Genomic DNA, 22,301 nt, shown 5'->3' with positions numbered 1-22,301 from the left:
ATTGTCACATATTATATAGAATAGAGGTGCAATATGTTGTGTTTTTGCAGTTACATGTAACATGACTTTTCTTATTTGTTAACGTTTCATCACAGTTCTGGATTTCCCCACGTGACTCAGTGTATGTGTCTATCGAGATGGAGTCTAAAATGAGATGCAGGTGGCATAACTGCTCCTAAATGCACAGAAATCGCTAGAAGCAGAAGAAATCTGAGTTTTCGGAAGATCTGAGTCTGGATGCAGTTGTACTATTGTACTTTGCATTGTCAACCTCATGTAATACAGCTCAAAAGCATCAATAAGATGAAACACTTCTGTAGAGAGGATCAGGATGAAATACCTGTAAGCTGATGTTCAGGACTGGTCAAGAAGAATGGGGAACATTTTCTAGAAGTCATTGCTGCTCGTCATTGCTGGAGTTGGCTACCACTAACTTAGGTCCAAAGAATGAGTTTTGGATCTTGAAAGGATGCAACAATAACATATCACAGAGATTTTTGACATTATTATGATTTAGATAAAGGTTAGATAACGTTTTTGATCTAAATAAAAAATTTAATATAGATATTTCTAATAGTTGCACAAATCTTACATATGGTAGCCTTGCGTTTAATTACCCTCTAGATTAATAACTGTAATAGAGGTTATTGTACATCAGTGCAAGTGGGCCAAACAAAGACTGATTAAAAACTTACTGTTAATATTTGAAGCCACAACAACAGCCTTTTTCAGTCATCCATAACATGATTTTTCTTATTTGTTAACGTTTCATCACAAAAGGCTGTATTTACATGGGGGTGACTGTTTATACAGAAACTCCCCATTGTTGTTTATAAAACGGAGTGTAGTTTATATCGTTTATTAGCATTGGTGTATTTATTCTAGTAAACTAATATATAACAAACACATTGCTGTAATGCATGCGTCGTTGGCAGAGTGCATTGTGGGAGCTGGCAGCTTATTGTCAGTGAGGACTATGTTAACAGAGTTCTCCAAATGTCCAGCAGGAAGAACGCTCTGAGGAACTGGCATAGCAGAGGGCCCTAAGTAAAATTTGTTTATAAAACCGAGTTTAGATGCGTAATTCTTGTTTATGACGTAACACGGCTCATAAATAGTGTTCTTGTAAATGTTTTGAAAAGCTGCACAAACCATTAATCCCAGGAGACAGATCCAAGACCGCTCTGCTCTCCAGGGCTAGAGCCGAATGGTCTGACTAAAGTGAGTCACTGCACAACCATTTTGAATCACTGTACTATACCCACCATTACTATGGTATAGATATTGCAACGAGAGTCACGTATTCTATAGAACAGACATGCAATGTGCTGCGTTTTAGTTGCTATCGAGGTTTTACTGTGTTATAGATATTGTGAATATCATTAACATAATGGGCTGTTTTAAATAGTTCTTAAGAAGTACCACAACCCCTAAACAGGCATATTGAGGAGTTTTAATTGCAATATAGATATAACAACTTTAGGTGGTGCAGGAAGCTTTACTAAGTATTATAGTGAGCAATTGACATATTCCGAAACTGCATCCACTGCAATAATAATGCATGAACCCTTTAAGAGCACAATAACTATTCAACAACTATTTACTAATAGTGCTCATTATGCTAATGGAGAGTGAAAGCTAGAGATTTCTGTAATTTTGGGCACCACTTAATGTAATTGACTGCATTATAATACAGTTCTGTCAGTATATTTACTGCAGTTTTTGTCACAGGAAAATAAAAATAAAGCACAATTGACATTTTCAGAGAATGCTATTCACTTTTAGTCTCATTTATTTTTATTTAGCAATTCATAATAATAACACCTTCCCTTCTAAGAGAAATAACGGGCTTATCGAGAAGCCTTTGTTTGGGAGAAGAGAGAAAAGAATATGGAGACACTCAATGGACGTAATTATCCAGCCTTGATACAGCAGGGATGTAACCAATGAGGTCACTTGCAGTTGTGCATGTGTGTTTGTGGAGGACATTGATAGAGGTGGAAAGTTCAAGTCCAGAAAGTACAAATCCAGACCAAAGTTTTGTTTCAACCATCCAGTTGAGCATAAAGAGTCACAATCACAGAGTACGCAACTGATTGGTTGAAACAAAACTTTGGTCTGGATTTGTACTTTCTGGACTTGAACTTTCCACCTCTGGACATTGTTAAGGGCGACATGACCCATGGGTTTGCCTTTAGACTCCCATTTCTGGACCCTCCCCTCATTTCATAAACAATTCTGTGGCTTTGGAGTGAGCCAATTGTGCCAAGAATGACCCCCCTCCCCCAAAGATATGCCATACAAGGATAAGCTAGGAACACAGAAAGTCTTCAGCCTTAAACGAAGGTGGTTGAATGGCTGCCGGCTCCAAGTGCACAAAGTGCCAAACGGCACAGGTAGTGTCAACCCAGTGAGGCACTGCAGTTCCATTAGACTCAATAACAAAAAGCCAGAATGAAAGTAGATCAGTTTAGGTCAAACCAAAGAAAATATTTTCCTACATAAAAGTATTACAAGTTTCAAAATATTCCTAGTTGTGAAGGGGGTTCTTATTCACAGTCAGTCCTATATAAAATTCTAAGAATTCTTATTAAAATCGGCCTCCTTTACTATGGAGTGTTTCTGTCCTCGATTGTTGTCAGCCCCTTAATACCTGGGGGCACCTCTGTATATACTCCCCCGGCCACTACCACTGTCGTGGCAACGAGTCCGTCTCTGAAGTTAGAAGTCCGTGAAAGATAATGCTTTGCACGCATAGTGTCCCTGCCGCCAACCCCCCAGACTTACATCATCTTTCAGATAGTCTGTCAGGACTCTTTGAAAGTTCAAAAATTACCTTCATCCCTGGAACTGCGAATAGCTTTGGGGCCTATTCTGACAGGCCTACTGGGAATAGTCTTCTTCTACGCTTGTTATATAAGCAATAAATGACCTACAGGGAAACAATCTATTTCACATCCTAGTCACATGGGTGTTTGCTATATTTTCGTGACGTATCTGTGCTTAAATATAACATTTTGCATCAGCTATAGTTGTGGATAGGGTTATACCAACAGAGCCCGTTCAGGTACCCCGTAAAGCAGGGTTCCTCAGTTCCTGATTTTCCTGCTCAAATACATCTTAACCAGCTAATTACCAGCTTTAGTATGTGTGTTTAAGCAGGTAAATCTGCAAACTGTGTTGTATGGCCCTCCAGGACTGGAAATGGACAACCCTGCCTTAAAGGTACAGTTCTTGAGCTTAAATGTGTGTGGAAAAATGCAGTACAAGAAGATATTATTGTAATGCCTACATAGTTGTTATAAATTGTTACTTATATTTTTCTAGATTGTCAAGATCCTGTGAAAGAAATATTTAAGCACGTTTTGCGAACAGGCCGTAATTCATAGGATTTCATCACACGCCCGAGGAATCAAAGGAACTCCAACAGCCCTGTTGACATACTCAGGTGGAAAGTCAACATGAGATCTTCGATCTTAAGCTTTGAAGCTACAAGCCTGATTTATTCAGGTCCATCAAGAAAGGTGTTCCGGGATCAAAAGTCAATAGAGAATAATCAACTGGGACGATGGCCCCAAAATGTCGACATTTGATAAATGAAGTCAACGGTAAATATTTGCCTTCTGGAATTTTGAGAACCTTCCAACAGAACCTTAAATGTGTCATTCATTTTTCAGAGAAAATATCTCCCTGGTGTATAAATCATCTTTGCGGCCTGTCTGTGAGTTCGCAAAGCCAGCTTCCACATATTCTGTGTCCACCGGACTGTCCAGTTAACAGCTGCTATGACTGGAACAAGGACCGTCGTTCTGCTGTGAAAGAATCAATGTAAATTCTTCAGATTACGATGATTAAAATCTGTTGGCATTGAGTTACATAATGAGCCTCAGAGGGTCCTTCTCTCAGGACTGTTTTCGCTGGAGCTGAGAACAGCTGGACCTTACTATAGGACCAGGAAGTCTTCGGTAAGGCTGGGGCCCAGAGCCGTGCTGCTCCCTGGATCTTGTCTCCTTCCTGGAGCCGTGCTGTTGTCCTTTACGCAACACAAAGGGCTTTTGCTACGTAGTAGGAGCTTCTCTATATGGGATGAGCTTCTTAGTGATTGAGGGGTTTGTTGTGTGGGAGATATCTATGACCTATGAGTAGGGATGTACAATGTACACATTACAGTTATTCGTCCATCCTATGCCTGCTCATGTTGGGTTGGTGGGGGGGGGGGGGGGCTGTAGCTTATCCCAGGCAGCATGACGCTAAAGGCTGGGGGGCTGTGGGGCACCCTGGACAGGATGCCAGGTGAACAACATTATAACATGTCAAATTATGTACACATACTTTTCATAATGAGGGGCCCAGGCAACACAGACCCAGGACGGCATAGTTTGAACAAAGTGCTCTACGCAGTCAGAAAAAGGGGCACTGCTCTGGTATAGGTATAAATAATGTACCCCCAATGGTACAGAAATGATCCTCAGAGTCCATTTCTGTACCTTAAAAGGTATATTTGCCTATAGCTCAGGGTCAGCCCCAGTGACAAGTAATTGTACCCTCAAAGGTACAAATTGTTTTTTTCTGACAGTATATTAGGTAATTATTGGAAAAAAACTTCTAGAAATCTGCACAGTTAAGCAGGTTTAATTCAAAACAAGTTTGCCAGAATAGCAGCCTAACATACGAAGGACCAATACACAGATAAAACTCCTTATTCAGCAATATAAAAACTGCAGTCAGCTGTTAAACTCTGCTTTTCTCCTTACATCACTGTCTCTAACTCCAGTTCTCAGCCGAGAAGTCTTTTTATATCATTTAAGGTGCTCTTAATTCAATTACAGGCAGCTGGGATTCATGACTGTTTTTCTCTGCACAGGACTGGAAGTGATTAGGTATCTCAGTCGTCGAAAATTCAGCCATTCGCTTTCTAACTGTTTCTCACTACCTCGCAGTTTAGAAGCCAAACACAAACGCGATACATCTGTATCTTGGAAGAGGAAAACGATCCGGTTTTAAGAGAAATTAGATGTAATGAAATGAGTGTGGAGAGATTCTGTCCCAGGTCACTGCAAGCATACAATTTTTCAGCAGAGTTATTGGTTAAAGGCTCCCGTGTACGAGCCTGGGAACATAACCAGAATCTATGGCACCATTTCTATGGGGAAATGCACTCTGAGCTCATGTGAAATGTAACCTGTGTGTAAATTGGAAACATCCCATCCAGTGGAAGTAAATAAATTGTGAATTTTTCACATTGCAAATGTGACCAGTCAGGATTTTTCAGGCAAGATGGCAGAACGTGAATAAAAAAACAAAAGCTAAACGAAAGCGAAACGAAAGCGCAGTGCTCGAACGAAACGTCTGGGTTAATGAATCTGGCTATTGCACCTTTAGGTTGAATCACTGATGCCGTTGGGGATTTTGCTTAGCATTTCACTCCCAGGGTCTCCTCCTGACAGGCAGATGAGCCTTCAGAGGACACTTAGCTCAAGCGGCAGGATTCTCGCCGCACCTACCCCCCAGTGAAACGTGAGCGCCTGTGAGGCCCCCTTCAAGAGCCTTGAGTGGCAGATGAAAGTCTGCAGCCCGAAGACGAATAATGACCTTGTTCGCCCGCGGCTTCGTGTCTATTTTACACCTGTCCTCTGATCACCTGACAGTCCACCCTCCCAACGTGTCAGAGGCCCAAATGGTGGAAGGGGAGCAATTAAACCGAGTGCACCTTCACGCTAAAGCTAGCCCACGGGCCTTACGCATTATGTCACGCTAGCAGTCTCGCTTATTGACGGCGGAGATTATTATCTTTTCCTTTAGTCTGGATCCTGCTGCATCTGCAAATCTCAGGCAGCTGTGGGGTAATTAAGGCTCTGGAATGCAAGCGAGCGTGGGGGTGCAGTGCGGGCCTGAAATGCCCCCCCCCCACATACCTTAAACAGGACATGTGTTTGCAGTTGTAGATAAGGATGTGTCCAGGACAGGTGAGTCACTGAGCAAGTAATAATAGCCAGCTGGGGAAACTGATGGTGATATTGTATCTGATTGTGAATGTGTTTGTCCTGCACAGATTGCAGGGATTATAACATGTGTAAGTGCTGGCTGCTGTACTAGTGCTCTATATGGGGGTGGGCGGAGTCAGTGTGGAGCATGCTTTTTATGGGGTGGGCGGAGTCTGTGTGGAGCATGCTCTTTATGGGGGTGGGCGGAGTCTGCGTGGAGCATGCTCTTTATGGGGTGGGTGGAGTCTGTGTGGAGCATGCTCTTTATGGGGTGGGCGGAGTCTGCGTGGAGCATGCTCTTTATGGGGTGGGCGGAGTCTGCATGGAGCATGCTCTTTATGGGGTGGGCGGAGTCTGCGTGGAGCATGCTCTTTATGGGGGTGGGCGGAGTCTGTGTGGAGCATGCTCTTTATGGGGCTGGGCGGAGTCTGTGTGGAGCATGCTCTTTATGGGGTGGGCGGAGTCTGTGTGGAGCATGCTCATGTTCCCAGGGTTTTCCCCTCCTCAAGGCCACCAGTGTTTCCGTGTGTTGGCTCATTTATTTATTATAGAAGGAAAACTTGAGTTGGTTTTGTCCCTGGTGGTGGTGTCCCTTCAGGGCGACATATTTGTGTGTGAGGACATTCTAGTTTTGTGCCGGGCAAGAACGAGGTCAAACGAAGGGAAATGAATATGGGCATGAGCACGCACCTGCACCTGTGTGACGACTGTAAGTCTCCATGGTCACCTGGCTGGTCCAGATAAATGATCGGCATCTGGGAGTGACACCATCAGGTCAAAAACAAAAACAAACTCCAGCTATTAAGTTAGTGTTCTGCACATGGCCAAACTGAAAAGCATTTGGCTTTTATTTCACGAATCCTGTACTTATAAAGAAAGCGATCGACGGCTGCAAAGTACTGAAAATCCAGTTTACTTCAGACATGTGACTCTTGGTCTCACTCGACAAATCCCAGTCAAAACAGAGATAAGCTATTTGACTTGTGTATATAGGGTTTAAGATGATCGGTGTGAATGTGTACACCTGATCAAACAAAGAGCAAGATCGGGAACGTCAAGCAACTAACACAACAAAACAGCACAGTATAACAGTATAAGAATTCTTTACATAAGATTTAATGAATTACACCTGGAGACGGATGAGTACAAACATATATTCAATACTTGGTTCCCCAGTTTCAGTTCAGTTTGCTGCACATCTATTAAACATGGTACTTAGTTGATTATTTGAGCAGGGAAATCTGCAAACTGTGCTGGACTTAGGCCCTGCAGGACCGGAATGGGGAAACCCTGGTGCAGTGTATATTAGAGCTGTGTTTCTCAAGCCGGTCCTCAGGGACTTGCAGACAGTCCAGGTTTTTGCTCCAACAGTAGGAGTTGGGAGCTGGGAGGGAGCAAAAACATGGACAATCTGGGGGTCCCTGATGACCGGCTTGAGAAACACTGCATTATAAGACATAAATAATATATATTACATTTTTGCTCTGTTATGGTTAAAAAAATACTAATTGCTTTGTGCAGAACTGATTCACATTTTGATGAATGTTATTAAACACTGTAATAACGGCATGACTGGAAGTAGATATATTATGTACATGGGTCTGGGCTCTGGTAAACAAGCCCTCCCCAGGAAGACGCAGGGCCCCCTCATTCCAGGCCGGCCTGTGGGAACATCACCCATTCAGCAGCTCGTCAGTTTCGCTTTTCAGTCCTCGGTTCAGGCTCATTGCCTCGTCGTTCCCGCTCTGCTGACCCTGGATCGATTCGCTCACTTTTCTCCACCCTGGGTTCAGACAGGGCTTACAGTAAACGGCAGAAATGCAGCCTGAGTAATAAAACGTGTTTATGCCTGTTTTTGTATTGAATGAGTTTCCACTAACTGGAAAGAAATCTCTCTGACGGAAGCAGTATGTTAATTAATAGAACTTTAATCATTTAATTTAATCATAGTACAACTATAGTGCTATTCTCCTCCTTGGTGCACTATGTGCCTTGTGTGGTTTTTATTTGATTAGGATCTCTGTGATTTCACTGCATGATAAATAGTTTGATTGACTGATTTTTTGATGGATTCGTCTTTCAGCAAAACAAAGTCTGCTGGAAAAATGCCCAACATCCGTTCAAATTGTTGATAAATACATTGTGTGCTTTTCAGACTAGATAAAGGGAATTTTTGTGCGACTCTCTCATGGAATCGTTGCCGCAGTGTTGACGTGAGCTTTTGGAGAATATTGCGTGTTCTATAAGCCACTGTGAAACCAAAACAGGATCCTTCAAACAGCGTTTCAGAGTTTATTTTGCGACGGGGAGCAGGAGGGGGGGTGGGGGGGCGGCGTCCGTAACGGGCAAGTGGAGGTGAGGTCATTAACGGGGGGTCACTTGGTCAAGTGTCTAGATTACTGCTTGGCAGCTGACGGATGCTTGTGTGGGGGCCGTGGAGGGGGGGGGGTGCCAACTGCCAGATGTGGTAATTGTTCACAGTTGGGGGGATGTGTCAGGCCCCAGGGGCCAGTGTGGTGCGCATGAATTTGTAGACTAATATGACAGTTGGCAGAGACACACTAAACCGGAAGAACATGCCCCCCTAACCTCCAAAACACCCCCGAATTCAAAAAATGTCCTACCCAGCACTTCCTAACGCAGTCATGCTCTCAGGAAGTCAGGCCTGAATGAGGCTATTGACAGGACCCGGCTGGGGCCCTACAGCACAGCAACTGTCGTCCGGGTGAGGAGCGCAGGCAGCCGAGGCTGGGCTGCCCCTCCGCACAGCCTCTCACCACCCTGCGGAGACCGGGGGAGGCTTCAGAGGGGCCCTTACAATCTCATGAAGGCCATAGCCACAATAAGGCCATTTAACATCCACTGCTACAGTAAACAGACGTCGCTCTGGGTGCCTGTATGACTGTTTATGAGTGTTACAGTGTCTGCCGTAAACACCCTCCCACAGGGAAAATGGCCACTGTCGCAGGGTGCACATACAGCTACCGGGTAAATACCAAGAGCAGTGACGCTGTGGGAACTTGAACACCTGCCCCTTCTGGCCCGGGTACCTGAACACCTGCCCCTTCTGGCCTGGGTACCTGAACACCTGCCCCTTCTGGCCTGGGTACCTGAATACCTGCCCCTTCTGGCTCGGGTACCTGAACACCTGCCCCTTCTGGCTCGGGTACCTGAACACCTGCCCCTTCTGGCTCGGGTACCAGAACACCTGCCCCTTCTGGCCCGGGTACCTGAACACCTGCCCCTTCTGGCTTGGGTACCTGAACACCTGATCATCGGACATCGCCGTTGGCAAACCACAACCCGGTCAAATTTTATTCTTGTTTGCCAAGGGGGACCCCTCCCTTGGCTAGCAAATTTCACAGAGGGGGGAACAGGCGAAATATAAATACTCACCATTACAAGAAACGCTTCAATATACAGGTTGGTGAATATACAGGTTTTCAGGCGCCCATATGTACACAATGTTTGTTAGGGATTATATGTTCATGTTCTGGCACTTTTGCTTCTGGTTATATTTTACTTCCTGTTTTTCAGACCCCTAAAACACCATTACGGTGGGAAATTTTGAATTTCATATGACCATTGTTTCATCCCTTAATAAACATGCTCAGAAAACAATGACAATTCACGTGTAAACCTACTTTCCAGTCACCCTGTGCATAAAATCGGCTATAAATAAATACGGTTTGCCATTATAAACAGTCGCCTCCAGAAGACCCTAAAAAGTTAAGCATCAACAGCTGCAGTAAACGGCCACAGCTAGAACTCAACAGAATTCAAAATATACACACAAAATAGCAGTGAGTCTGGAGTTTAGTCTTTGGAGGGAAGCTGCTGTTTCATCACTGAGGGCGTAATGTGGATGGTCTCTGGGGATCGGTGGTTAGGATAGACCTAACATGGACACAGCTGCTGGGGTCAGCCAAACATGTCAGGTATACAGCACTGGGGGTCGACAGCTGGCCCAGCGGACCCTAAATCCCTGGAGGACCACGTGGAAGGTTCTAGGACCCTGGTTTCCTCCACCGTATTGTAGAGGGCTACTTGATGGCTCTGGTCTGAGTGTCCTTAGACAGTGGGCTCTACATGTCATCTAGACAAGCGTTTCCCAACCCGGCCCTCTGGGAGCCCCAGATAGGCCACGTTTTTGCTCCTGGTAGAGAACTGGGATGGAGCAAAAACGTGGACCGTCTGGGGTTTCGACCAAACAAGCAGTGACCGCGAGGAATGGGTGGCTGAGGGCTTGTTTTTCTTCGCCGCGTACCTTCAGAGGGTAGAGCGGCAGGTCAAGCACACGGAACAGCTTTTCTCCTAATGAGCCGTCGCTTCTCACCAAATAAGTCAACACAAATGTGCCTGAATTGCGCTCCATTTATAGCAGGTCCCTGGCAACCTTCTTCCAACTGTCGTGTTAAACAGGACTTCAGACAAGGACTGCCTGTTACTTATCTCGTCCAGATATCACTCGCCCGTAGAGATATTCACCCCCACTTGCAGTTTTTCCACTTTTTCTTGTTTTCCTTCGCTGGAGGAACAATTATCTGCATTCTTCCCTCCAAATGAAACAGCCACTTGAAACGTTTTTGCTAACATAAAGTCGCCTGGCCATAAACCAGAAATTAATAAGTAAATAAAAGGAATTAACAGCATTAAGCTCGGCTCCAAATCCATAGTTCGGTCTGGTGTTCGTTCCAAAGGGCTCTATCTTTAACTTCTGCGTGTCTCTATCTTTGTGGCTTTCATCTCGCGTTTCTTTGAAGTCAGTCGCGTACAGCACGGGGGATACTGTTGAAAGCAACGCGATTAGACATTTAGCAAAGCAAAGAAAAGAAATTAGGGAAATCTCTTCGAAGATAAACTTTGCGAGGCGCCCTTTATTAAGGCGGTTCTTCTGACAGAGATTAGATTTCTAGGTCTTGACAGATCAGAACAATTCAAGTAACAATTCAGGAAAATTTTAGGTAGTGACTTTATCAAGGGTGACATTTACAAATACGTCTCTGTGTATGGGAATACCGGATAGTAACGACCCATAACACGATGGTTCCTATGGAAACGGGGGGTGAAGGGGATTTTAGTGGGTTTTCATAGTGTATGGGCAGACGGTGTTGCCAGAGCAGCCTGGGACAGACATAAATACAAAGAAACTGCTGAGGATTGTATGCGTTACAATTCATCAGTGGCCAGAAGAGCGACGGAGCCATATTTACATCGTGGGTGGACATGTCAAAACATCTTGGAGACACCTCCTAACAAACAGCAGCTTCTCCTCACTGCTTAATCCAGCAATTAGGGAGAGTGCCAGGGAGGGGCAACAGATGGCTCTCAAGAGGCATGGAGAGCCCAGCCAAAGACGTTGGGCCCTCCCGCTCTGCTGGGTCACCTTGGAGAGAGGAGGGGTGTCTCGCATCGGCTACTGACCATACTGCTTCTAACTCAATTGTGTACCTCATGGGAGTCTGACAGACCTGTTTTTTTGGACACAGAAAAGACGATCAACAAAATGAAGTTGCTGTGTTACAAATGTAACACATGTAAGTGTAAATGTAAGTTCTATTGTAATTGCAAACTCACATGATTAAATTGGTGAAATTCTGAGTAAAATGCTGTAATTTGGAGGCAAATTATTGTTGCTAAGCTCGAGCAGCTGTTTAGCGTTCGGCCGCGCTCTGCACAACAGCTGGAGAGCGTAGGTCCTCGCTGAGGTTCTCCACCAGGGAGCCTGACATCAGAACGTCTGGACGCCGCCTACTGGGCTCTCGGCACCTGTCCCAGTACCTCACTTCGCCCCGAGCTTGTTCGGAGGCCGAGCGAATCGCTGAGCTGGCACTTCACCAGCGACGCCATTTTGACTTTGTGTTACATGTAGCGAGGAAGCCGAGATAGACTATCACCACATAGCCTCAAGGAGGTTCAGGAGCCCCATAAACCTTCCTTAGCCTCCCAAGAGGACATACTGAGCCCTACTGTAATTCTATTTAAACTCTGACCTTGCCAGCTTTACCGTTGCATAGGACATTTACATAATTGCCCTATTCTTAGGTTCTTTACGGTAATTATTCCTACAGTATGTCACCTGACTGGGTATTTATAATGTAGCTATATGAGTTGTTCTGTACTTTCATTCCAAACAAGACCCAGCCATCCTTGGATGGAATAGCAGAAAATTCATCACTATCCAAGGGGCTGTAGTAACATGACTCCATAAAGACATTCACATGTATTTAGCAGATGATGGACAACTGAGGAGAGCTTGACTGGGGTCAGGGAGGAGTTGGGGTTCAGGGTCCACTGTGGTGATATCAGTCCTCTGCCGGCCACAGGATCTGGGCCAGATCCCAGACCTGCTGAGCTACACTCTGCCAAAGACCCCACATTTTCTGAATGTCTGTTTCTATATTTCTTTGTCGTCGCCCTGTATAATGCACAAGCTGTAACGCGGTATCTGTGCTACAGACAGAATCGGCCGCGTTTAATCCTGAATACCAGCAGTCTAAATTAACTCTGCTTATTATGAAGTACTAATTTAGAGTGTCATCTGCGGATACTTGGGGAACGAGGGGTTAAACTACGCCCTGAGACAAACAAACAGCGGGCGTGGGTAGGGTCCATAACGCCAGCGCGCTGCCAGGAAAGGCCCGTCTCGGTGCGCTTGCAATCCGCCAAGGCAATTTGTTCCAGGTAATTGGAGCTTGAAAGTAGAAGGTTTTCAGCAATGGATGAATGGATCCCGGGAACTCTCCGGAAGGCCTGACCTGGGTATCGCACCACAGCTCGCAGACTAAATATTTAGCTGTCTTGCACATTTCAAATGTGTCTGGAAATCAGGTAATGAAGCAAGTATCTCAGGTACAAATTGGCGGAATAAAATCAATAGCATTTCACAGGGTTGGCCTGTAGCCGTCCTTCGATAACCCTGGGAATGATGGGAGGGTTTGGGAACGGCATCAAGCAGAAACAAATGGGTATCACTGTAACCACTGCAATCACTGTAAGGCTGTGCTGAACAACCCACTGCTTTACTGGATTAAGAATTTCTTTTCTCTATGTAACCATGAGCTCTCTCGCTGTGCCTTGCATCAGGTAAGCAATCCCTGGACCGTGTTCTCCGTCTCCAAGGGAGTGTGTGGTTCAGTGGGGGAGGATGTTGCATTGGGGATCAGAAGGTTGTCAGTTCAAATCCTAGGGTCAGTAGAGTGATATTATAGTTGGGGCTCTCAACAAGGCTTTTAACCTACCCCCCCCCCCCTCCATTTTCCCACAGACTGTCTGACACTGCTTTCTAAAAAAATGTTGGTGTGGGTAAAAGTGTCTGATTATATATATAATTACACACACACACACACATATAGGGTAAACATATCCTTATGGGGACCGCTCATTCATTTCAATGGGAAAAATGCTAACGCTAACCATGACAACCTTAACCCCCACCCTGCCCTAACCATAACCATAAGTAACCTAACAAAATACAAGAGTTTTTGCATTTTTAGTTTTTTCATAGCAGTCACCGATTTTTATAAAATAGAGTTTTCCCTTATGGGGACCAGGAAACCGGTCCCCATAAAGGAAAAAAAACGGATATTTATCACGTTATGGGGACATTATGTCCCCATAAGGATAGGTAAACCCGCTCACACACACACACACACACACACACATATATATATTACTGTGGTAATTAATGGTGGAGTCCGACTCTGCCTAGTTCCCTATAGTGATTACGGCAAGGGCGCTGTTCTCCCTGTGCTTTGCCCCGTGCATTGACGTTCTTCCTGGTGACCCAGGACAGACCCTGCACCGTACGGAAGCCTCCGGCGCTAGCGGGAAGGCGGCCTCGTCCGGGGCCTCGGCGGGTCGCGCACTCGGCCGTTTATCACTATTTCCAAGCATGACCACTGAAGCTAATACTCTGTAAGCTGTTATTATAGCAGACGAGCGTCTCCTCCGGAGCCCCGACTGTGCCGCAGAGCAGCCTGTCTGGGAGGATTATTCCTCTGGCCCATGGTTCAGCGAAGCCTTTCATTCTCTCTCTGGCAGCAGTGTGCTGAGTTATTTCCATACATCAATTGTCCACAAAGTTGATATAAATTGCAGAGTTGTGTTAAACCAGACTTAAACGGTTTCCCCCCAGAGAGACCTTAACCAACTCTATGAGATGAGAGTCTAAGAGGTCTACAGGAGGTCTACAGGAGCACGGCTCTGAGTTTGAACTTCAAATGAGACCTGGGGTATGCAAGATGCCCCCCTAGTACCAGTAAAGGGTAGGTAGGTAAAGCCAGAGTTCTTTTGAAGGTCTAGTGTTCTAGCACTTTTATGGACAACATGGGCCTTGAAAGTGATTAAAGAGTCAGGAAATATTCTGTGGCAAATCACACGTTTCCTCACTCCATTCTCAACCACATCTCAGCCAAGTCTGTGGAAATTAAAGGTATGGAGGTTTGTGTGTTACATCACAGGGAGGCAGGAGTCTCACACAGGTAGATCATTAACATGCTCACTAAGCCAGTCACAGATAAGATGGGGACAGGAGGGCACCAAATGGAAACCAGTTACCCAATCTGTCTGTGACTCAGATGTGAAGAATGGATCAATCTGATTTTTTTTTTCTTTTGGTCATTGTGATTTATTTAAGGCAAGAACACGCTCCAGTCTGCGATCTGCGATCTCGAGAGCGCATCACTGGGTTTGTTAATAAATAAATGTGAATAAACGGTGCCGCGTGACAGGACTTAGTTAATGTTCAATGACAGAGCGGCAACTTTAACGGTGAATGATTAAGAGAAACGCCATAGGGTATGAAACTACAGGATAAAGATACTTAGAAAAAAAGAAACAGGCATTAAAAATTCCACTCACGAAAAGTATGGTGGTCACAGTTTGTGCAATCGAGGAACAGGGAAACAGATAATCATGGTTACTGCAAGGAGACTAATGACGTCCCAGAAAAGTCATGGTCAACGGAGAAGCCGAGGGAATGTTTGCCAGTGCTGAAGTGAATATTTTACTGACTTGGTGGTCTGTGGTTTTTATTTTTCCTGTCAGCCCTAAAGTATAGATACTGACTTATTTACAAAAATCCGTTAAATTACTACTTGTGTACAATTTATATGCAGTTGGCGAAACATTTTCTGCACGTACGTAATATCGGTGCGAGGAATAAACACTCGCGATTCAATTTCCCGTTTTAAAACAATGTCTTTGAATTCTGTGCAATCAGCAGACACACAGCTGCGAAGCCTCTCAGTTCTGCTCTCCGGAAAAACAAATCATGCAAATACGCGCCTTCACTCCTTTAAAAAAGCCAGCAAATATTTAAGTTGTGGCAGGATGAAAGGAGCCGGTAGATTTTACGCTTCGACTGAGAGAATCCTCTTTACATATTTTTTTTTTCAGCAAACGTAAATAATGCACTCCTCAAAAACTACAACACAGAACTGTTTACATGCAGTACAAATGACTTATTATACAGTATTATTCATAGTCTTGTATTGTGCTTCCTTCAGGGTAAACAGAAATAACAACTCAGAAAGTGAAGGCGATGCAAAGCAACAAGCTATCCTCTGTTCTTTTATGTTTTAATAATAACATTCGTACATGGCCATTTAGATTAAGGATTTAGTGGTTACTGCGTAATTAAATAAATAACGGGTCCCTAGATTTGAGTTAATCTAGGGAATGTAAAAATATATTATTGAATTTTTGTTTTAAATTGTACGTGTTTTCTATTAACATGATGAATTACTATTATCTTGGCCCTTCAGCACATCTGCTTCCCTGCGTGAAGTTGGTCGCCTGCTTGGCGATTCTTATAGGAAGCATGAAGTTGGCGCTGGCTTTGCAGCAGACGTCCTCCGCATTAATCAAGGGGAGCACAGATACGGCTGGAGCTCTACGCACATTGCATGCTAGCCTGCTATATCAGATAAATAAATGTTTACCGGTAATATTGGCTTTGCACATATTTTTCAAAGAAAAAAAAAATCTGCTTTAATATAAGTGTCAAGTTGAGCTCTATCAGCTGACCCTCAGCCACTAGAATCTGATAGAGTAGTAATTGTATTATTGTACTGAGATACTAGCGCAGAGGGGCGTTGTTAGGCCTACATTAGACCCTGTGCTTTTCTGTCTAAAATGTTTGTGAGCCCCACCCCCAAATAAATGTTTATGCATTGGCTTAAGCCATGAAATTGTAATTGCGTTAAAATTATACCGGCATTCGTTTCTAAAGCAAGGCTAAGCTGTGTAATGCCTGCTTTAGGCTACTTTGTCACCTCAACAGGGAAGCAATTAATGTTGTATTTTTCACATTTTTGTCCTTAAGAACAATCTACTTGCAAAACGTGTATTTTGGACATTCTGTTAAAATAATGAGGAAAAACAACAACAATAAACAAGGATCAGCTTCCCATTTTGATGTGCCACCGCAATTTGCTGCAGCGCCACTTAGTGGACGGAGGTTGCATTCGGTTTCCTAATGGCATGTTGAGCTTGGTACTGCTATAGCTTGGGGTGCCTCTTCCATGGTCAGAGTGAAGCATACAGATGACATGCTGGTGTCTCACAGCATAACAGAACAGCATGACCAGCTTGGTCCAGTCCTACAGACTCATTGCAAACTATTTCTCTGGTCACCCTCAACTATGTGCCAAGGGTTTCTGGTTTTGACATTCCTATTGCAAACAAATATTTTCACTTTATTAAATTTAGCAATATAAGACTCAAACCCCACCCTTCATTTTTAACCAGATTGAAACGATTAATTATTTTCAGTCTTTCCAAATGGAGACAGTTTGTAAATACCCCGAACCACAAAGCGTTGTGGGTTTGAGTGAACTGGGCATAATTAAAACACAGCTTGGCACTGCTTGAAACGGCCCCCAGCCACAACTATTAAAATGGCTACGTTCTCAACACCAGAGTGAGGTCACCCTCTCTGGGCAACCTCAAGTCGTGAGGAGCCTCCTGCCCCACCATTTTGGGTCTGTTTACCTCTTTTCTGGTCAGGAAATGTTTTCAGTTGTTGACTGAGGGTACTCAGTGAAGAGCCTGAAATATCTTTCCCAGTTGAATCAGTGTGGGTAACTGAAGCCACCAAATAACTTTGTGCTACTTTTGTTGCCACAGTGGAAACTTGCACATTGGAAATAGAGTTAAAAGCTCATAAATGCAGGGAAAATAAGTTATTAATGTGAAATGAGAACGCTTAAACGTAAAGCAACGACACAAACGTGCTCAGATTTCTCACGAATTCACCAAATCCCTTCATTTAGCGTTTAACCCCAACCCAGGAAAATAATCACGCATCTTCTAATCACTCAAATTATGCAAAGAACTGACATGCTAACAGTTTACGCATATTGGCTGTTTATTAGAATAGAAACCGATAGAAATCTATAGCTTAATAGACAGTGCTTCTTCAGATGGAGAGACTTACAGACACTGCTTTGTGGCCAAGGATGTAGACTCTACAACTATGAGATTTCAACATAAAACTACGATCAAATGAGAAAAAACAGACTATGTAGTGAAACAAAGACCACATCTTGGAATAAAGACCATTCCTAAACGACCACGCCCCATATCAGTATTGCCTATGCATAGTAACCTTGTAAAGATAATGTTTACATTTAATTGTATTATACACTATACCAGTGTTTCTCAGCTTAGCTCTCTGGGGTCCACAGATGGTCCAGGTTTTTGCTCCCTCCCAGGTCCCTGCCAGACAATCCACATTTTTGCTCCCTACCAGCTGGTCTTGGGGTCCCCAAGGACCGGGTTGAGAAAAACTGAACTGCTCCTTCATGCTCAATGTCCCTTTTGCATGTGTTTGTGTGCATTTCCCCTCATGGTCCAAAGACATGCTGTTGCATATATAGGTGACTCTATTTTGCCCATATTGTGTGACTGAGTGTGTGAGTGTGTGTCCTGCAAGCCGCCGGCATGCCGTCCTGGGTGCCTCTGCCTTATGCTTCCTGGAATGGACCCCAGGCCAAAACTGTGACCCTCTACTGATTAAACAGCTACAGGAGATGGGCAGATGGACTTATATGGGAGTTTACTGAATTCCTTATAGCGTGTTTGTATTTGTAGTTGATTTGATCACTCTTTCCCTGAACTGTCATCTGCAATAAGCATCGTCTCTAAAGAATGCAAATTACAGACAAGCTCCGAGGCAGGTTTTTGTGTATTTAACAGCTAAATAGACAGCTGGTTAGACATGACTGTATGAGAGGTGGCAAGCCAAGCAGCAGTGTCATGGTGATGGTAGCAGGGTGACAGTGACAAGGTGACAGCCCCACTGTGACAGTACCAGATTTCAGCCCTGGGGGGGCACAGGAAGATCTTTTAGCCAGGAAGACATGAATGAATACATACTAAAGAAGTGATACATTATAAAGATATCTACTTTAATTTCTTTGCAAATCACATATTTAATTTTCTTAATGACAAAGAGCATGGAATGCACGTACATTTGATGACTTTTTGTAAGAAAATACTGTAAAGAAAAAGAATTTCATTTCTATAATTTTACAAAACAAATCACACAGCTACATAAAATCTACTCCATGTACAATCAGTTATGTAATTCAACCTATAAATTACTTTTTTTTTTCTAATAAGCGCTTTGTGACACTATGAACGGACTTTAAAGCAATAACAGTTAAATGGAATAAAAGCGATTAGACCAGTATTGCTATTGGCACCAGCCTGCGAGAAGGAAGACAGAGTATCGCTCGTCTGACTGGCACTTTTTACGGTGTCCCTTTGGTGACGCGGGGTCACCTTGCTGAGCTGAGGGATGCCCGGTCTCCATGGCAACCCGGAATCCCGCTCCCCGGTTGGGACGGAAGCTTGTGAGTAACGCCGCTCCACACCGTCCTCTTGCTGAGGACAAGTGTGACATACATCACAATAAATAAGTAGGCATGAGGGACTTTAATAAGGGTCGAGCAGGATGAACCACCATGGGCGCTTCCCGTAGTAAGAAACCCACTGTACCCGTCAAGGGGCCTTCAGTAGTAAACAGGAAGTAAACAGGAAGCCTGAAAAATCATCCCTCGCTCAGCCACATTTTAGCAAGAGAACCTGGAGTGCAACGGTTACCCACAATTCTCTTTACCCGCAACGATATTGACAAGAACCTCCGCAAAGACGCAAAAAAAAATAATAATAATTGACTGAGCTACACAAGGTCTAAACATATAGATGGCTCTGAAGGAGAATAGACGCTGAATAAAAATACTCTCACCATAGGGAAAGCTTTCACCCATCTCGAAGGAATAAATTAAAGGACATCGACATGCAGCCGAATGATTCTTGCGAAGTGCATTGCGTTATATTTAATGGGATTTACGCTAATAGATCAAGCCTGTTGTTCGGCAGCCGTTCATTTTTGTTATGTTCAGATCAGATTATAGAATAGCAATGCCCGTCTCTTCCCTTTCTGCGTGAGCTTTGGGCACTTCAGAGGCTGAAAGGCAGCCAATTAAATGCAATAAAAAGCAAGCGGAGCTCTACTAGGGTTGTAGCTGCAACTACTGTTTTCAGTTTTTAGCAGCCAGTGGACACTTTCCCCCCCTTGGACACCACTCTCCCTTTTGCGATGGTTGATAACATTTTAATACTCGTGACGACTTAAGGAATAACTATAGATGTGCTATAATTATTTGGCAAAAAACAAACTCCCATGCCAGAGATATAGCTTCAATCTGTAACCCTATGTAGAGCAGTGACGCTACCCCTTCACATGTGATGTAGAGCAGAGACTCTGCTCCTGCACATATAGTAAAGAGTGGTGACTCTGCCTCTTTACACACAGTGTAAAGCAATGTCACTTCCCCATATATGTTATAAAGAGCAGCGACTCTTCCCTTGTACTTGTAGTGTGGAGCAGCAACCCTGGTACAGTACATGTAGGGAAGAGTAATGACTCTGCCCCAGTACACATAGCGCAGTGCAGTGACTCTGCCCCAGTACACATAGTGCAGTGCAGTGACTCTGCCCCAGTACACATAGTGCAGTGCAGTGACTCTGCCCCAGTACACATAGTGTTTTGCAGTGACTCTGCCCCAGTACACATAGTGCAGTGCAGTGACTCTGTCCTAGTACACATAGTGCAGAGCATTGACGCTGCCCCAGTACACATAGTGCAGAGCAGTGACTCTGTCCTACTACACATAGTGCAGTGCAGTGACTCTCCCCCCTACATGTGGTAAAGAGCAGTGACTCTCCCATGGTACCATATTATTTGGATCCAAAAATCAAAAAAGACGACGGAAAGTCTTTGGACCCCTAAACTGAGCTGAAAGGGCTCTCAAGTTTCTGCTCGGTGACACAAAAGCATTTAAAACCTTTCACTGTGGAAATGCGTTAAGTTAAGAAAATCACATATAAAGACCATTCAAAGTCATAGCTTTCTTTGTTTGCTTTGTGGAATTCTTTCCTTGAAGTTAAACCACAACGCATGCCTTCATACAAGATGCCAGTGGTTAAATCTTGAACAATTTAGTACAATTCTAACTATTCTACACATTTCTTTGGTTGGGGGTTTATAAAATACAACCCCCCCTCCAAATTTTTCAGCAAGCCACAGTCTTTACCTGCTTAAATTCAAGATTTATCCGCTGCGAAATTATTGCAAAAAATCAACACTGCAATCCAGGACAAAACTGAGTAACAATCAGCTTCCCAGTGTCTGTCACTCCCTCTTTTTTCATAAACCGGTGATTAATTTTGCTTGGATGTATTAAGCAACAGTAAGTTACTTTTCATACATTCTTTCAACTGTAAACAAAATAAAGATGAATCAGATCAGAAGAATCAAATGGTTCAGAAAATATCTTGTCTCATTACTATTGTTAATAAGTTATAAAATCAAAATCTGAAAAAAATCACCTTGTTTACAGTAAAAAATCCTATACTAACTTTTAGAAACCTTAAGAACAGATATGTTAGGTCTATAAATAACTTTACAAATATACATGTTAATTAGTCAAACTTTTTTGAAATATTTCAAAGGCTTAAATGTATATATGATCACAACAGTGTATCCTAGACTGCAATACTCTAATTTTAAAATGACATATTTAAAATGTATACTTCTCATAAGTCCACTGATACTTTTAGAAATATGATACATAGTTTCTTTTATATATTTACAATACAAACTTTCTGATAAAATACTAGACAATTAATTTACCCCTGTTTATAGACTGTAGCACTCAGAGTAGAAGTTTCTGCTGTGTCTCCGTGGGATTCGCTCTGTCGTGTTGTTTTGTTCTAAAACCACCGCATGGTGATTTTATTAAGGAGATGGCGGCTCTATCCTTTATGTCCTTCCTCAGCCAAGAGCTGCTTGGGTGAAGGAAAACAGACGTGGGAGAACGAGCTAAGCTGTGACACAAGGCTAGGCTCTCCTCATTCATGCAGAGAGCTCCAAGCTCGTGCGCGGTGCCTCTGAACAGCAGAAACACATTCTTGTATTTTCCACCCTGTCCTCTGTCCTAGTTTAGGCACGGAATGGCTTCAGTATAACCGGTCAGGGTCAAGGGGAACAGGTGCAGATGAGAAGACGGGAATCTTAATTCTGAGCTTGGAAGACGAACTCCTTCAAAACCGGTCTGGTGCCTTTCTATGGAGAGGTGTGGAGGGATCCATAAGGCCGAGAAGGTAGGTGAGCTGCAAGAAGTGTGACTGCGACCGCCAAACTCTGGCTAGCGAGCGGGTGCAGGTGCTGGCGGGCAGCACTAGGGGGCGCTGTCGAGGAGTCTATGTCCTGAGGGCACCATTGCTCTGGTGATGTTTGGGGAGACATGGCTCCTCCGGTAGAGAGTCATGGGCAAACACAGAGTCATCCCCGGAGGAACAGGAGCTGCTGGAGTCCGGGCAGGTGGGGGAGTATTGCTCGAAGGGCACCGACAGGTCCAGATAGTCCTGTGAGAAAGGGGCAGGTGCAGTGTCACCTCGCGGGCAGGCAGGGGGACCACAGTGACAGAAATACGCAAGTGACGCACACGGACATTCAGAAATATCAGGTCAGAATCTGTCACGCGATGACTGGCTTCCCAGTAAAGAGATTTTGGCACCTCGATGTTCAATATTTGAACAGCTTATCCCTTAAATACACAGCAGTGCGACACACCTTATGATCTTATGATGATAATGTTCGTTTAATAATTTTAGAGGCAACACTCCTTGTGTGTGTCAGGCATCACGGAGAGCTTTCTATCAGCTGTGGGGTTTGCAACCAGCACATCAATCTGGCCCTTTGTACTTAAGGTTTGTGTCCCAAAATACATTAAACACGCGAGG

At 44.0% G+C, this 22,301-nt stretch overlaps 1 protein-coding gene and 1 long non-coding RNA gene across 8 annotated transcripts in view; one reads left to right on the top strand and one right to left on the bottom strand.

The window, feature by feature from the left end:
• Positions 1-3,349: 3,349 nt before the first annotated feature.
• LOC111844254 (uncharacterized) lies at positions 3,350-3,880 on the top strand. The gene is made up of 2 exons (XR_002838341.2): positions 3,350-3,608; positions 3,678-3,880. It is a non-coding gene; the product is annotated as an uncharacterized lncRNA (long non-coding RNA).
• Positions 3,881-18,376: 14,496 nt separating this feature from the next.
• The window catches only part of fgfr3 (fibroblast growth factor receptor 3), a 41,732-nt gene continuing 37,807 nt past the window's right edge, over positions 18,377-22,301 (bottom strand). For all 7 annotated transcript variants that reach the window (XM_023812476.2, XM_072706915.1, XM_023812474.2 and 4 more), the window contains exon 18: positions 18,377-21,923. In XM_023812476.2, the coding sequence (XP_023668244.1) occupies positions 21,759-21,923 (165 nt within the window). In that variant the 3' untranslated portion in view covers positions 18,377-21,758. The remainder of the gene's footprint in view (positions 21,924-22,301) is intronic.

The sequence above is a fragment of the Paramormyrops kingsleyae genome, chromosome 25, assembly GCF_048594095.1.
Source record: "Paramormyrops kingsleyae isolate MSU_618 chromosome 25, PKINGS_0.4, whole genome shotgun sequence".
Lineage (NCBI taxonomy): Eukaryota > Metazoa > Chordata > Actinopteri > Osteoglossiformes > Mormyridae > Paramormyrops > Paramormyrops kingsleyae.
The sequence above is the reverse complement of the archived record's forward strand: the minus strand, read 5'-3'. Positions and strand labels throughout refer to the sequence as shown.